The sequence below is a fragment of the Salvia hispanica genome, chromosome 2 (assembly GCF_029641045.1).
Source record: "Salvia hispanica isolate PSC_SH4W2 chromosome 2, Shi_PSC_v1, whole genome shotgun sequence".
In the NCBI taxonomy this organism is placed as follows: Eukaryota; Viridiplantae; Streptophyta; class Magnoliopsida; order Lamiales; family Lamiaceae; genus Salvia; species Salvia hispanica.
The window spans coordinates 61,555,305-61,571,840 of record NC_142693.1 but is presented as its reverse complement, the minus strand read 5'-3'; the positions used below and the strand labels follow the sequence as shown (position 1 = coordinate 61,571,840).

The 16,536-nt window shown below is 38.9% G+C and overlaps 2 protein-coding genes across 5 annotated transcripts; both read left to right on the top strand.

Annotated features, from left to right (window-relative positions):
* Positions 1–3,229: 3,229 nt before the first annotated feature.
* Positions 3,230–9,344, top strand: LOC125207586 (cell division control protein 48 homolog C-like). 2 transcript variants are annotated; one of them, XM_048106990.2, is made up of 10 exons: positions 3,231–3,942; positions 5,061–5,590; positions 6,460–6,612; positions 6,982–7,110; positions 7,200–7,301; positions 7,920–8,003; positions 8,109–8,173; positions 8,270–8,471; positions 8,946–9,068; positions 9,148–9,344. In XM_048106990.2, the coding sequence occupies exons 1-10, from the start codon at positions 3,270–3,272 to the stop codon at positions 9,223–9,225; spliced, it is 2,139 nt and encodes a 712-aa protein (XP_047962947.1). In that variant the 5' UTR covers positions 3,231–3,269; the 3' UTR covers positions 9,226–9,344. The 2 variants fall into 2 exon arrangements, with proteins under 2 accessions (XP_047962956.1, XP_047962947.1); XM_048106999.2 differs by lacking the exons at positions 8,109–8,173; positions 8,946–9,068; positions 9,148–9,344 and having other exon boundaries at positions 3,230–3,942; positions 8,270–8,465.
* A 743-nt stretch (positions 9,345–10,087) lies between these two features.
* Positions 10,088–15,611, top strand: LOC125201720 (cell division control protein 48 homolog C-like). Of its 3 annotated transcripts, none has more exons than XM_048099946.2 (10): positions 10,088–10,889; positions 11,708–12,261; positions 12,945–13,097; positions 13,488–13,616; positions 13,709–13,807; positions 14,270–14,341; positions 14,447–14,511; positions 14,608–14,809; positions 15,183–15,298; positions 15,381–15,611. In XM_048099946.2, the coding sequence occupies exons 1-9, from the start codon at positions 10,139–10,141 to the stop codon at positions 15,267–15,269; spliced, it is 2,112 nt and encodes a 703-aa protein (XP_047955903.1). In that variant the 5' UTR covers positions 10,088–10,138; the 3' UTR covers positions 15,270–15,298; positions 15,381–15,611. The 3 variants fall into 3 exon arrangements, with proteins under 3 accessions (XP_047955903.1, XP_088921767.1, XP_047955905.1); XM_089065641.1 differs by having other exon boundaries at positions 14,608–14,813; positions 15,180–15,298; XM_048099948.2 differs by lacking the exon at positions 15,381–15,611 and having other exon boundaries at positions 15,129–15,259.
* The last annotated feature ends 925 nt before the right edge of the window (positions 15,612–16,536 follow it).

Below are 16,536 nucleotides of genomic sequence, written 5' to 3'. Positions count from 1 at the left end.
TCTTTGATTTTACTTTATTTGTGTATAATTCGTAAAAAGTCCCTCTCAAATACTCAAATCACCTTGTAATTATATTCAAAATAAAAATGTATACAAAACAAGAACACAGTTTTTGATTTCGTTGCTTGTTTAGTTAGTTATTAAGGGACCTAGATAGTTGCACGCCGTGACACACCTATAGTCAACTCGGCCAATTGTGTAGGGCATTAGGTAGGGTGCGTTAAATGACAACACTCTTAAAATGACACTGTGACACTATGCTAATACTATATATGCTAGACTGTAATAGTATAAACGCTAGACAGCAATCTACAACAATCTATAGATTGCAGTCTAGCGTATTGGATATTGCAGGCCGCGTCATCTTGCAGTCTAGAGTATTGGATGTTGCAGTCCGCGTAAATTTACCCTTGCGAATTTTTTATGATTACCACATGGCAGCTGATTATTCGTCCACGTGTACAAATGATTGACTAGGAATGGTGATATGGTGTTATTTTAAGAGGGATTGTCATTTTAACACATCCCGCATTAGGTATATATATTTTTGTTTTGATTTATTTATGTTGTTTTCATCTTTATTGTTAGTATGCCTTGAATGTGTATAGGATTGTGTTTCCTAATTGGAATAGGATGATGTTTCCGAATTAGGATAGGATTTTATGTGTGCCTATTTATATGGGAGTAGGGCACATAATTCTGTGATCTAAGATCCAATCTGTAGCCACAATCCGAACACACTCTGAATAAAATCTGTTCTCCAGTTTGTTAAAACAAACTGGTATCAGAGCCTTGGTTTTCGAACTAGGGTTTTGAACTACGCTGCGAGGGTTTTGTCTAGTAAATCGAAGATGTCTGCTCTGAACGTGAAGGTCGACAAATTTGGGAGAAGTTTCTTCGTCTGGAATTGTAATGATGCGTTTGCAAGGTGAATTCGGTTTATGGCAAATCTGAGGCAAGGAATGAGAAGTATGTTCATCTGGCATTATAATTATGCGTCTGCAAGGGAGAATTCAAGTCAAGGTGGAGATTTGTTAGTATGCCTTGAATCTGTATAGGATTGTGTTTCCTAATTGGAATAGGATGATGTTTCCAAATTAGGATAGGATTTTATGTGTGCCTATTTATATGGGAGTAGGGCACATAATTCTGTGATCTGAGATCCAATTTGTAGCCATAATTCGAAAACACTCTGAATAAAATTTGTTCTCCGTTTCCTGCCCGTGGAGGTAGCCAACAACGTTGGTGAACCACGTAATTCTATGTCTATTTACGTTTTTTTGTTTCTCGATTCACAATTCCCCCGATTTGTCATAACATTTATTTTGTTTCTTTTAAACTGATTTTAAACGAAAAAATCTAGTATCTTTTTCATCAAGTTAACTTTAATCTCATCCTACATACCCTCTATTTTATTTTCACCTCTAAATCATTCGTTTAAAGATGCTGATAAGGACCCGCCCTAAGCTCCGCCCTATGCACCGCCACATCAGCATTTTATCATCCACCCCTTTCACCTGCAATGGGACGGACTATAGCCCACACCTAAGCCCCGCCCTAAGCATTTTACTTCTGTTTTGTATTTATATAATTAATGCAAATATATCAAGCAAAATAAATAAATAAAGACAACACAAATAGGGCAAATCCTACATTTACTTAATTTAAAAAAAAAAGTTACAACATAAGAAATTAAAAAAAAAAAAAGTGCACTACATATAAAAAAAGGAGACTAGTCTAGAGTAGTCCCAACTTGCGGCTGAGGCCATCGATCATCCGCTGGATGCCTTCGATTTGAGCCGGGTTGATCGCCTGCATCAGGGCGTTGTGTGTGTCCAACAACGTCTTGTAGTCGAAGGAGGCCACCAAATCCGTGTAGGCATGTGCCGCAGCCGAAGACGGAGTCGTGGTCGTACTCGGGGCCTGGTCAAGCGGCGCGGCGGAAGAGGATGTCGCCTTGCCCTTGCCATTGACAGACTTGATGCCAGGGGGACGCCGGGAGGACATCGGTGTGCCGGAACTCTCATCCTCGAACACCGGATTATTGAGGTCCATTGGAGATGCGCCGCTTTCGCTGCTTGTATAATCAGTGAAGGTGCGCTTCGACACCCTCTTCTTCGTCGTAGTTGATTCGGGCAGCATACCTCCTACGAACTTCTGCTTCTCCTTCAAAAGCGCCCAGGACTGGTAGTGCTTGAACTCGCCGTTCAATGACATGTACGACTGGATTGCCTTGTTGCGCACATCCGCGAGACTCTCACCGCTGGTCTGCGAACACTTGTCGTACTCCCCCGCGAACAAGTTGACCTGCTTCTTTATTTGGTTCCAGTGCTTGCGGAGCGGCTCCTGTTCGCGCTTGAGGCGTTAGGCGGCTTGGCCGCATTGTATTTTTCGGCGATGCATTCCCAATACGCAGTAACCTTCTAGTTGTTGGAGAACACCGGATTCTCTGAAATATCAATCCAACATCTCGTCAAGACGATGGATTCTTCCGGCTGGTAGTTCGTCCTCCCCGGGGCGAACTCTTCATTCACTGTCGTAAGCGGCAACTTCTTTGCCTTGGGGTGCCTCTTCTTGGTTGCGGAGCCCGAGGCGGCGGCGGACGCGCGGGTGCGAGATGGGGCAGGTGTGAGGGTGGGAGAAGGCTCCATGTCGGACAGCTCGTACAAGTCCGTGCTGAAATCGGGATTGTACTGGGTGTTGGTGCCAGTATTCATCGGGTTCTGTACCCGAACATCGGACTATTCGGACTTGGGTAATCTCCGGGATTCATTTTGTTTGAAATGTAAAAAATGTAGTGTGAATTTGAAAGTGAAAGGAGTGAAAAATGAAGTGAAAAGTGAGAGGTATATATATATTTTGAAAATTGAATAAAATTAAATATTTAACCGAAAATGCGTGTGCATTGTTCGTCGCATCGTCCACGATGCTACATTGGCGGACGATGCGATGGATGATGAGGCATCGTCCGCGCTTTGTCCGCGGACGATAGATCGGGTGCTGACAATGGAGAGGCCATCGTCCGCTCGACAGACAACAACTACTCATTCCTTCCGTCACATAAGCCTATGCATTTAAATTTAATTTTGGATCTTCATTAATTATAATATTTGATTTATTTAGGGTCTATTTTTAATCCAATATTCCAATGTAATATTGGCTTGATTTTAAAAAAGTAAAGTATGGTAAATTTTTATTTTATAATCGGGAAATTTAGTAAGTAATTATCAAATACTCAAGCATTCAACTAGCAGAGACCTAAATTAAATATGCACCGGGAAACTCCTCTTTCCGGCATAGAATCGAGCATGGACGGAGAAAGCGGAAGCATCGCCGGCACTCTCCGTGCGTGTCACGACCAAATTCAGCGCTGCCACGTCGAGACTGCTACCGCTGCCTCCGCCGGAGCAAAAAACCCCAGCGACGCGCAAAACGTGCAGTTGTCTGTGGACGAACCAGCGGCAAAACGGCAAAAACATGACGAGAGTCAGAATGCGAATCGGCAAATTGAGGAAGCTAGGGCTTCCGCTTCATCTAGTCATTCAGATTCTAACGTTAGGGAACTCGATTCTGCTAGGAATCATAAATCTGGCGGTGATGTGAGAGAGGAGGATGCGAATGGGGGTATTATGGCAATAGTTGGGAATCTAGGGCGAGGAAATAAATTAGGGGATAGTAAGAGAGGGGTGAAGAAGAATGACAGTAAGTGGCCAATGTTTAGTGATATGGGTGGGTTGCATATGGATATGTTGCGGGATTTGAATAGGGAGGTGGTTGCGCCGATGCTCCAATCGGAGATACTGCGTAAGTTTGGAAGCACCGCAATTCTGTTACAAGGGCCACGGGGCTGTGGGAAAACCATGTTGGCTCGAGCCATTGGCAATGAGGCCCGAGTGCCGTTCTATGAAACATCTGCTGCTGCGTTAAAGGCTGGCGTTTCTGGTATTGCGTTTTGATGATAAGATTGCTGCATTGTGCAACTTAACTGTGCATTTTGTGTGGTGTTGTTGTTGAAATATGAATGTCTATTGAATGCGGATTATTTTGGGGGATTGCAATTGCCTCAATATTCAGTAGACTTGATTGTGCAAATTGTGTGATTTGCTTGATGGAATCATAATGGCCACTGAATGAAGATTATTTAGGGTTGCATCATAGGGCATAATGAATGGGATTGGTAGATGTGTTTGTCGGAATGCTGATGTCTATCAAATGCAGGGATTGGTAGATGTGTTTGTCGGAATGCTGATGTCTATCAAATGCAGTTTATTTGGAGGGACTGCATCGTATGACTTTGTTTGCAAACTGTGTAATACTTTTGTTGGAACATAAATGGCCATTGAATGCAGCTTAATTAGAGCAATTGCAATTGCATCATATGACCTGATTGTACAAATGTGTTTGTACTTTGTTGGAATCCTTGTGGCCGCTGAATGCAAATTATATCTGGGTACAACATGATCATGCAAATTGTGTGATGTGTTGGCCGGAATGCTGGTGTCTAAAATGCAGTTTATTTAGAGGGAATGCATTATATGAGTTTTCTGTGCAAAGTGTGTGTCATGTTTTAGTTCATGAGACTAAGAATTACATTACTGTAAGCATATCATATGTTCTAGTTGATGGGGTCTTATTTGGTTTAAAATTGGCATATATGGACGTTTGGGTTAATCCTGGTTTTTCTGTATGTGATTGGGCTACCTGTTCCTAAATCGCAATTTATGTTGAATTGTATGCAACCAAACAACTTAGTTGGTTTCTCTTTCTTATACATTGCTGTTCACCATATTGGTAATTGTGTTAGTGTTAGTCCTCTCAAAGAATCAACTAAATGTTTAACTTGGACTGACTTTCTACTTGTTCATTTTTGAAAGAGGCTTCCCCTGATTCACTTTGATTTCTCTTGCTAAACCACTGTGTCACTAGGCTTTCTGACTTCTCCACAGCCTAATCTTATAATTTTCACTTTTCTAAGGATTGTGTTTCATCAAATTAATCCTCAAACATTAATACCGTGTTTACATTTCTTTCCCATTTGACTTTTTTTGAACCATGTTCAGGTATCCTAGAGTTGTTCTCCCGAGCATACAAGAGCGCACCATCTATTGTGTTCATTGATGAAATTGATGCATTGACTTCAGAAACGGATAGCTTGTTGCAGTGCCCGGTAAAATATTTGATCGCTTGCATGGATCTTGAAAGATCGAATATTGGACCTGGTAGCTATGTGCTGACGATTGGAGCAACCAATAAGCCTAATGCTCTTGACCTTGCCTTAAGGCAGCGGTTTGATCGTGAATTTGTTTTAGATGTTCCAAGAGAAAATGAACGGCATGACATACTATCAGTTCTAACACGTAATCACAAGGTTGAAGTTTGTTTTGATATCCGGAAGTTAGCTAGGTGGACTCAGGGTTTTGTAGCAGGAGATTTGGCAGAACTAGTAAATAAGGCTCGCGTGGGTGCTTTAAATGACGCCATTGGCTCGAGAGCTCACGAAATGAGTTTTAAGGATGGGTATGAAGCATATGGAAAACCATTTTCAGATGAAGAATTGGAAGGACTCAGATTAACCTTGTTCAATTTTTATGTAATTCTATTCTTTTACTCCCTTCAAATTGGTGAAAAAAAGAACAGAATTAGTTTATAAGTTCCCTCTCCCTTTTGTTTCTTATTTTTGTTTTCTAAAATGAGTTTTTTCTTTTTCATTAAAAAAAAACTATATGTACGGACCTCTGAACCCCTTTTCTTTTGCTTTATTTGACAAAAGTAAGACATTTCTCTCGAGGCTTGTTGATAAGTTCTCTGTTACACCCCACCTTTATGCTATTCTATGTGGTGTGCAGTCATGAAGTGTAACATACAAAAACACTCAGTTCTGTTTTATTTGAAGGGTGAGGGTGAGGGTGGGGGTGGGGGCAGGAGTGTAGTTTCCTTGATATGTGTATTAACCTAGATGTCATAGAGAGAACTGTGGGTAAACAATAGGGATATGGAGGGGTCTCATCTTTGGTGCACTTTCAAAATACTTCCTGTGTCTTGTCATGTATAGCATAGGCATGCATTTTTCTTCTTCAAAATACAGTACCTTCCCCTAACTTGATTCTGGTGTTGAATTTTTTGTTTCAACTTCTTAGCTTATAATGTTTGCGTATTGCATTAACTGGTTGGATTATGCATACTTTAATGTTTTCAAGTGTCATATTTTTTTGTTTTGTTGAACTAACATAAGGCTTTTATCTTGTCCAATCAACATTGCCTTCTCTAGCTTTCCAAATTACCCTGAAACTTGACGTTTTCTTTTGGTTAAGTTTTGGCATATCCATGGAAACGTATGAACTTTATATATAAGTTAATTTAGTTTATTGTATATACACTATATGATGTAACATGAAATTAATTAAAACTTTCTGCCTTTCACCTTCTGGCTTAAAAATATTGAAAACAAACTTATGGCAGGAAGCTAATGGTATGGTTTGCCCTTCTGCTGAAATGGAAGAGTTTTCCAAAGCATCATGTACAAATTGGGATGATGTTGGAGGCCTTCAATTGTTGAAATTAGAATTTGAACGCAGGGTAGTTAAGCGTATAAAGTTTCCACGGGTTTATGAGGTAGTTCCCTTTCCTTTTGTTGAGCTTATTTATATTTGGAGGCCTTCAATTACTGTGGGAATTATCATCATATAGTTAATGGTATATAATTTCTTATCTTCATAAGATAGTTTTATTTCCTAATTTATTGATTGTTGGTCATCTCATTTTGCAATTTGGAAACTCAAGTTTTTACATGCTTGTATTGTGAAGTTTGTGCACCATATGTTTGCTCTTCTGGCAAACTTGCATAATTTACATCATATATCTTGTGACTAGGCAGCTGAAAATCATTGAGAATGATTGCTTGGTGAGATAAGATTGCCCAATTATCCTTTTTCTTGCTCAACTCTCGCAGCTGCATTTTCTAAATAAGCTTCACTTTTATAGTCTCTTGTGGAAATTGGGATGAAGGACATGCCATCCTCCTTTTTCCTTTATGGTCCTCATGGTTGTGGGAAGACATTGATTGTCCAGGCTTTGGCTAAAGAAGCAGGAGCAAATTTCATGCATATCAAGGTTTCCCTCTGGTTATATTTGACCCAAGTATTGTTGGTAACGTCATAGATCATTGATTCCTTATTGTGTTACTTTTGGTCTCCATATAGGGCACTGAACTATTGAAGTTTGGGTCATGGAGCAGGATGATGGTGGAAAATATTTTCAAATATGCAAAACTTCACCCTCCATGCATAGTTTTCTTTGATGAGGTACTTCCTTTTTAATATTGTTCCAATCTTGCTGTTAATGGTATTATTCCTAAGGTTTATTCTTAAACTGTAGCCCAGACTTCGACCCCTCAAGATAATTTTGCCCAAACGTAAGGGTATTACAATATCTTGTGTACTTATCTCTATTAACCAATCATAACAGGCAGAGAATTATTAGTACTAGTTAATAAGGGGAGGGGAGAAGCAGAATGCCTGAACAGCCATGTAAAGAAACTTATTATAAATGATAATGGACCTAATACAATAGAGAGATTGTACCCATTAAGGCTTTGTATTTGAACAAGAAAAAAGAGACATCAAGCTGTTCCCAAAAAATGAATTGTTCACTTAGGTTTCATTAGTTGATAGAAAGTCCTAAAATTCCTGAAATTGCAGAGAATTATCTCTGGTCGTTCTGTTTTTTTTTTCAGCCCTAGTATGTTACAGGTTTTAGGAATATAAAAAAAGAGACATCAAGCATTATTTGATCTTATTCTGAAACTGTTCTCTGGTCTTTTTCCTGAAATTAGTTAAAGCATGCTCAACTCAAATGCTATCTATGTCTCGGTGTTCATTGAATAATTTATCTCTCTTATGGCCAACGCACTTTTCTATTAGTTGGACGTATTCAGCCCAGGGGATTTCGCAGACAAAGATCTTGAGGAGGATGGAGATGTATGGAAGTCGGAGGACTATAGAGAGGTCCACAAATGGCTCTTTACAAATGTTGCCTTTGCTATTAATTTATTATTTGTTACTTGTATCTACATAATTTGCTAATAAGGATGATAATATCTTCTATTGCAGGTGCGGAACCAAGTCTTTGATATAAAAAATGAATCAGATGTTTACGTGTTTGCTTCATCATCTAAGTACGGGATGCTTCATGGTTAAAATGGCAGAAATATTTCTCTCAGAGTTCATCGTCGTTTCATGTGACATCTCTTACCTTGCTGACATATTGGCAGGATAGAGATTGTGGATCGTATCCCGCTCATCAAAGAAGATTTTGGTAGGGTTTTATATGCTCCTCTTCCTAGTCCAGAAGAAAGAGGAGAGATATTGAAAGCTCTCGCTCTATGCAAACCAATCGATGCAGAAGTGGATCTGATGGCGCTGGGGAAAGACGATGCTTGTCACAATTTCAATGGCGCTGATCTATTTACTTTAGTAAGTGCCATTCTTGTCAACTTCTTTAAAAGTGATGAAAACTATTGGTGTTCTGGTTTAACTATAAATTAGAACAAAAGGGAACATTAGACATATTTTATGTGATAATAAAATATTAAACATTCAAATTTTACTCCATACTATTTTTTTTGACAATTCTGTCATGAACTATTGATGTTGATTAATTAATTCGCAAACTATGAGAAACTATTGGAACCTATCTGTCACTAGAAAAGTTATCCAGTACTTGGAAGTTGAGTAGGATCTTCAGAAACTTAACATTGAAATGCATTGTAACGAACTTTTGTTTTGCCACATAATCGCAAAATATCTTGGTTTCGAGAATGTAAGTCATCACGTGCTGAAAGAATGTGTTGGTTCATGATATACTATATGACTATTTATTTCAAGATCAGTGTTTTGTTTTGGCAATGTTTTTCTCTCAATAAGAGGTAAATTTTGTTTAAACAATAGGTGACAGTAGCTTCTGCGTTTGCTATTGAACGACCATCATTGTCCCGTGGGGGTTGCATGACCATCACAGATGCAGATTTCAATGAAGTGTTAGCTAAAATCTCCCCTTCTCTCTCGGCGGAGGTGCTGCTGGTTTCCAACCATGTTTTATTCCTTTGCTTACTCGTTTCTTCGCCTCAAGTCTTGTTATTTTTGTGTCCAGGAACTCAAGAAATGGGCGCTACACGCGGAGAAGATTGATGTTGTTGATGGTGTATCCGTGATGGACTGGTTATGTTAACTTAAATGTGAAAGACTGCGGATCTAATCTCATATTATATGATACTAACATATTTTAATTTTGTTATTATTGTAGTAGTAGTACCTGTGTAATTTAATTCGTTGTGGCTTGCCCGATAATCTACAATTTCAATGCGCTAAGCCCTTACTAAACCCCCACTGGGCCTTTTAATGTAAAATAGATGGGGGTTTTAAGTTAACTTTAATTTAATTTTGTGTATAAGAGTTATAAAAAAGCCCTTCTCAATAATATACAGTAGTATTCAAAAAATATAGTTCTTGAATACAAAATTAAAAATACTCAGTTTTTAAAAAAGTTGATGCCGCCGGGCCTAATGGGCCTAATGTTGTTCTAGCATTATTTTCTAGATCAATTTTTATCTTTATTTTATTTTTTACCTTTTCCGTAAATATTTAACTACACTCTGCATACAAATGGTTAGCTATAAAAATAAAGGGAGTGATAATTGTGTAACTTTTATTTATTTTAATTTCTCACTAATAGCCTATTAAATTCGTCCATGTATACGTGGACTGTATAATATCGATCGATATTTTTATACTATAAATATAAATACTATTTTAGGGACATGGTGCCACCACCCCTTCAAATAACATCATATCATCATTCCTGTACACGTGATGAATAATAAGCGGTCACGTGGCAAAAAAATTTTTTTGAAAAAGACAGTCAGTAATTTGCTGGTCTTTATACAATAATATTTCTTGTCCATCAATATCCTACACACTATACAGCAATGCAATCTATAAATTGTTGTGTAGTGTTTGTAATATTGTTGTGTAGCGTTTAACACAAACCGGAGTACTATTTTATACTCATATTTATTTTAAAATTTTAAACTTCGCTACTTCGATAAAAATTGATCGAACACTGCAGCTTGAGTGACCTAAACATGCCCTCCAGCCACCGGAAAACTCCTCTTTCCGGCGATGAATCGAGCATGGCCGGATCAAGCGGACGCGTCCTCAAGACTCTCCTTGAATGTGAAGACCAACCTATGCGAGATATCATCCAGACCGCCGCCGCCGGAGCCAAAAACCTCAGCGACGCGAATATCGTGAATCTCATCTGCTCCGGCTTCCCTGATGTGAAATTCTCCCGCTGCAACCGCAACCTCCTAATCGAACGCGTCGCCAAAATCTCTCCGCTCTCGTGCAGGATAGGGAGCGCCGCGGACGAGCCAGAAGCGAAACGTCCGAAAATTGACGACGGTCAGAATGTTAATAGGCAAATTGAGGGAGCTAGGGCTTCCACTTCAGCTAGTAGTTCAGATTCTAACGGTAGGGAACTCTGCTCTGCTAGGAGGGATGCGAATGGGTGTATGTGTATTGTGGAAATGATTGGGGATTTACGGCAAGGAAATGAGTTAGGCGCTAGTAATGAGGATAAGTGGCCAATGTTTTGTGATATAGGTGGTGAGTGCTGTCTTGGGTCGGAGATGTTGGAGGATCTGAAAAACGCTGTGATTGTGCCGATGCGCCAGTTAAAATTACGGCATTACTTTGTAGGCAAACCTACGACCGCAATTCTGTTGCATGGGCCACCGGGCTGTGGGAAAACCATGTTGGCTCGAGCCATTGGAAATGAGGCCCGAATGCCGTTTTATGAAACATCTGCTGCTGCGTTAAAGTCTGGAGTTTCAGGTACTGCGTTTTATGCAAAGATTGCTGTGTTGTGCAACTTAATTGTTTGTATTGTGTAATGTTGTTGGAATACGAATGGCTATTGGATGCGGTCTATTTATGGGGATTTTAATTGCAAAGTATGACTTGATTCTGCAAATTGTATGATGTACTTTTTGGGATCCTAATGGCTACTGAATGCAGATTATTTAAGGTTGCATCATGCCAAGCGACATAATCACGCAATTTGTTGATGTGTTTGGCGGGTGTCTCAAAATGCAATTTATTTGGAGGGACTGCATCATCTGACATATATTTTTGAAGTATGTAATGCTTTTGTTGGAATGCGAATGACCATTGAATGCAGCTTATTTAGATGGACTGCAATTGCATCACATGACGTGATTGTGCCAATTGTGTTTTGTGTTTGTTGGAATCCTCGTGGCCACTGAATGCGGGTTATATGACCGTGTGGGTTATATATATGCTGGAGTATTTTTTTTTTCTGTATGTGATTGGGCTACCTTTTCGGAATTGTGAATGTATGTAGAATTGTATGCAGCCAAGCACAACTCAGTTGGTATCACTCTTTTATGCATTGCTGAACCTATGAGAAATCACATGAGTGCTAGTAATTTCAAAGAATCAACTGAATATTTAACATAGGCTAAATTTTCTATATGATTATTATCTAAAGAGGCTTCCTTGCCAAATCACTGTGTCATTAAGCTTTGTGTATAATTAACGTTTTTAAGGATTTTACTTAAATGAATTAATCCTCAACCATCATACTTTGTTTGCATTCTTTCCCATTTGACTTTTTGTTGAACCATGTTCAGGTATCCTAGAGTTGTTCCTTAGCGCATACAAGAACGCACCATCTATTGTGTTCATTGATGAAATTGATGCATTGACTTCAGAAACGGAAAGTTTGTCGCAGTGCCCAGTAAGACAGTTGATTGCTTGCATGAACGCACCTGTGAATGACGGTTCTGATTCTGAAAGATCTAATAGTCGACCTGACAGCTATGTGCTGACAATTGGAGCAACCAATAAGCCTAATGCTCTAGACCTTTCCTTAAGGCAGCGGTTTGATCGTGAATTTTTTTTAGATGTTCCGGGAAAAGATGAGCGACGTGACATACTATCAGTTCTAACAAGTAATTATAAGGTCGAAAAAGATTTTGGTTTTGAGGAGTTAGTTGGGTGTACTCAAGGTTTTGTAGCAGGAGATTTGGTAAAACTAGTAAATACGGCTCGTATGTTTGCTCTAAATAGAGTCATTAACCAGAGATCTTACGAAAATAGTTTTAACGATGGGGTTGAATTGTATGAAACGCCATTTTCAGATGAAGAATTGGAGGAACTCACATTAACCATGTGCGATGTTCTGGTAATCTATTCTTTTACTCTCTAAAGTTGGTAAAAATGGAATTGAGCATTGATACTAGATTAATGTGTACTTGTCCCTCTGTTTTTTTTCTTATATTTGTATCCTACAAAGAATTTTTTCTTTTTCTTTTTTATATAAAAAACTATAAGCACAGACCATTTATCCCCTTTTCTTTTTTGTTACTTGAGTAAAGTAGTGTATTAATAAGAGAAAGAACTATTGATGTATGATGACAACTAGATAGCCAATTCTAGGGATCATAGGTTTTAATTGGACCACCGAGTCCAAAACCAGCATCCCACTGTTAAATTGGAACAGGCATATCCGTTCCACGGTCCCACTGTTAAATTGGAACTGGCATATCGGTTCAACCAAGCTGGTTCCTGGTTCTATGGACAACAAAACTGTAATCAGCGGCTTAAGCGGTTAAGTCACTAAGAAACATTATTATATTGTATAAAATGATGTCTAGTGGCGAGTTATTGCTCTTGCATTTCTCCTATTTGAAATTGCCTCTGAAACTAGATCTTTTGTTCTGGTTAAGTTTTAGCATATCAATGGAAACAAATATGACCTTTGTACATTAGTTTATGTTATGTATTATACGCTGACGGAAGAAATTAATTAAAACTTCTTTACTTTCACCATCTTGCTTAATAATATCGAAAACAACCTTATGACAGGATGCTTTTGGGACGGTTCGGCCTTCTGCTAAAATGGAAGATTTTTCCACTACACCATCTACAAACTGGGATGATGTTGGAGGCCTTCAATTGTTGAAGTTGGAACTTGAACGTCGCATAGTTAAGCGTATAAAGTTTCCAAAAGTTTATACGGTAGTTCCCTTGCCTTTTTGTTGAGCTGATTTAAATTTGGAAGCCTACAATTATTGTCAAAATTACCATCATATTGTTAAGGGCATAAATATGGTTTCTTAACTACATAGAGTAGTTCCCTTTCCTAATTTATTGATTTTTGGTCGTCTCATTTAGCAATTTGATATGTCAAGTTTTTACATATTTGTATTGTCAAGTATTGTTGTATCTTATGTTTGCCCTCCTGTCAAATTTGCACAATTTTACATCATATATCTTGTGACTAGCCAGCTAAAAATTGTTGAGAATAAAAGCTTGGTTACATAAGATCTCCCAATTATCTTTTTCTTTTTTTTTTTTTTTTTTCAATTCTCGGAGCTTTGCATTTCCTAAATAAGCTATCTTTTTTAGTCTCTTGGGGAAATCGGGGTGAAGAACTTGCCGAACTCTTTTTTCCTTTATGGTCCTCCGGGTTGTGGAAAGACATTGATTGTCCAGGCTTTGGCTAAAGAAGCAGGAGCGCATTTCATGCACATCAAGGTTCTCTCTTTTGTTACATATTTGATCTGAATAGAGTTGGTAACCTTAATTGATCATTTATTCTTATTGTGTTACTTAAATTCTCCATATAGGGCACTGAAATTTCAAAGTTTTCCTGGAACAAGTTGATGGTGGAAAATATTTTCAAATGTGCAAAAACTCACCCTCCATGTATAGTGTTCTTTGATGAGGTACTTTCTTTTTACTTCGTTCCAATCTTGGTGATAATGGTATTGTTCCTGAGGGCTATTCTTAAATTTTACAGTAACTTTCTAACCCAAACATATAAATTTTACAAATGCAGCTTAAATGTCTCCATTATTCACTTATAACAAGCTATGAATTATTAACACTATCTAATAAGGGAAGGGGAAAAGCAGAATGCTCAACTGCCTTGTAAAGAAATATATTATAAATGACATGTAATCAACCTAACACAATAGAGAGATAGTATCCATAAAGGCTTTGTGGTTTGTTTTGTTTTTGAACAAGTTAAGAGAAACATCAAGCTCTCCTCAAGAAATGAAATGTTAACTTAGGGTTCCTTTCTTTCTGCAAATAAATTTGCTGAAGCATGCTCAACTGAAATGTTATGTACGTCTTGCTGTTCATTGAATGGTTTATATCTCTTATGAAACGTCCATTTCTATCAGTTGGACATATATTTCACAGATAAAGATCTAGAGAAGGACGAAGATGAATGGTTGTCAGAAGAATATGCAGAGGTACATAAATGGCACTTTGCATATGTTGCCTTTGATATTAATGTATCTATTACTCATCATATTTACATATTTAGCTAATAAGGACGATAATATCTTCTATTGCAGCTACGGAACCAGCTCCGTAATGTACAAAGCGAATCTCATGTTTACGTGATTGCTAAAACAAGTCGGTGCGTGATGCTTCATGGTTCAAAAGGCAAAAATATTTATCTTTGTCGTATCATGTGCCCTTATTTTCATCTCTTACTTTTTTGACATATTGGCAGGCTAGAGATTGTGGATCGTATGCCGCTCATCAAAGAAGTTTTTGGTAGGGTGCTGTATGCTCCTCTTCCTACTCCAGAAGAAAGAGGAGAGATATTGAAAGCTCTTGCTGGAGACAAGCCAATAGATGCCAGAGTGGATCTGATGGCTCTTGGAGAAGATGTCGCTTGTGAAAATTTCAGTGGCTCTGATCTATTTGCATTGGTGAGTCTATTCTTGTCCACTCCTTATAAATGATGAAAACTGTTGTTGTTCTGGTTTAACTATGATAGCTGCATTGGTTAAGCAAATCAAATACTACAACTTTATTCTCTCTTTCTCTCTCTTATGTGGCATTGAAAAAATTACTTTGATATATGTATGTTCACATCAAATTTCCACCTGTAAGAGTCATCGCATACTAGAAGTCTGTAAAAATCTTCATCTTTGTTTTGAGTATAAATTGGTCGAAATCGACAATTCAAGTCATGATATATATGACTATATAGTCCAAAATCAGTGTTCTGGCAACGATTTCTCTCAGATGTAGTAAAAGGGAAATACTGATAAGCGGCAAATTTTCCTGTGGGGGTGACAGAAGCTTCTAAGTTCGCCATTGATCGGCCATCATTGTCCTGTGGGGGTGACATGGCTATCACAGATGCAGATTTCAAGGCTGCATTAGCTAAAGTTTCCCCTTCTCTCTCGGCCAAGGTGCTGCCGGTTTCCTACTATGTTTTTATTCTCCTTTATTTGCCCGTTTCTTCGCCTCATGTCTTGTTGTTTTTGGGTCCAGAAGCTCGAGAAATGGACGCTACATGCAGAGAAGATTGATGTTGTTCGTGGCGTATCTGTGGTGGACTGGTAGACTTATGTTAACTTATTTTTTGTGTGGATGATGTGAGTTTCCACTCATCTTTTGTAACATGTTATAACATCTTAAAATTTTGCATCTAAATCTCATATCCGTCAAACATCTTTGTAATATTGTCAGTACGGAACCTGTATAAATATTGTTTAATTGCTTTGTGGTTTGTCCAAAGAGTGATTAAGCCGTTTAGTCTTCTTTGGCTAAATAGAGGAAAACGCATATGATGAATGCGTGTTCTTAGAACGCATAGGACGGACAAATGCGTTTTAGAACACGCATTCGTTCTATGCGTTCTCTTAGAACATGCATTCATCGTCATGTGTTTTCCTTTATTTAGCCAAAAAAGACTAAAGGGCTTAATCACCCTATGCCTTCTATCTATATTTGCAATCTTAAGAAAAAGGCCTCCTTTAAGAAACCTTGTGAATTGTTATTAAGAGCATCCGCAATGGTCGGCTAGCGACCGGCTAGGCGATTCGTCGCGCTAGCCGATCGGCTAGCCGAACCATTGCAATCGGCGAGGACAAAATCGGCGAGTGGATCGGCGTGGGCTGGCCGATCGGCTAGCCGCCATTGTGGCGGCCCGATCGGCCAGCGCCGATTTTTGATTTTTTTTTTTTTTAAAACCTATATAAACGCGATTTTCGTTTCATTTTCATTTGCACCACTTGTTTTAACGAGTTTTCTCTTTCTCTAACTTTCTGTACAAGAGCATCATCGAGCGATGAGTAACGCGGGTGGTAGTGGTGGTAGTGGTGGGGATCCTGAGGAGTACGAACGGAGGATGAACGAGGCTATGGATGCCTACATGAACCGCGGGATGGAGCGGTACATGCGTATGGTGGAACAGCAGGCGATACCTCGCCCTCCACGAGTTGTCCACCATCGACCAGTGATTGATCGGGATCACGTAGCTGGATATCAGCGGCTGTACGACGACTACTTTTCAGAGAACCCGCGGTTTCCCGCCAACATGTTCCGGCGGCGTTTTAGAATGCGCAGGGAGTTGTTTATGCACATCGTTGGCGCATTAGAGCGTCGATATCTGTGTTTCCGCTTCAGGCACGATGCGGCTGGCAGA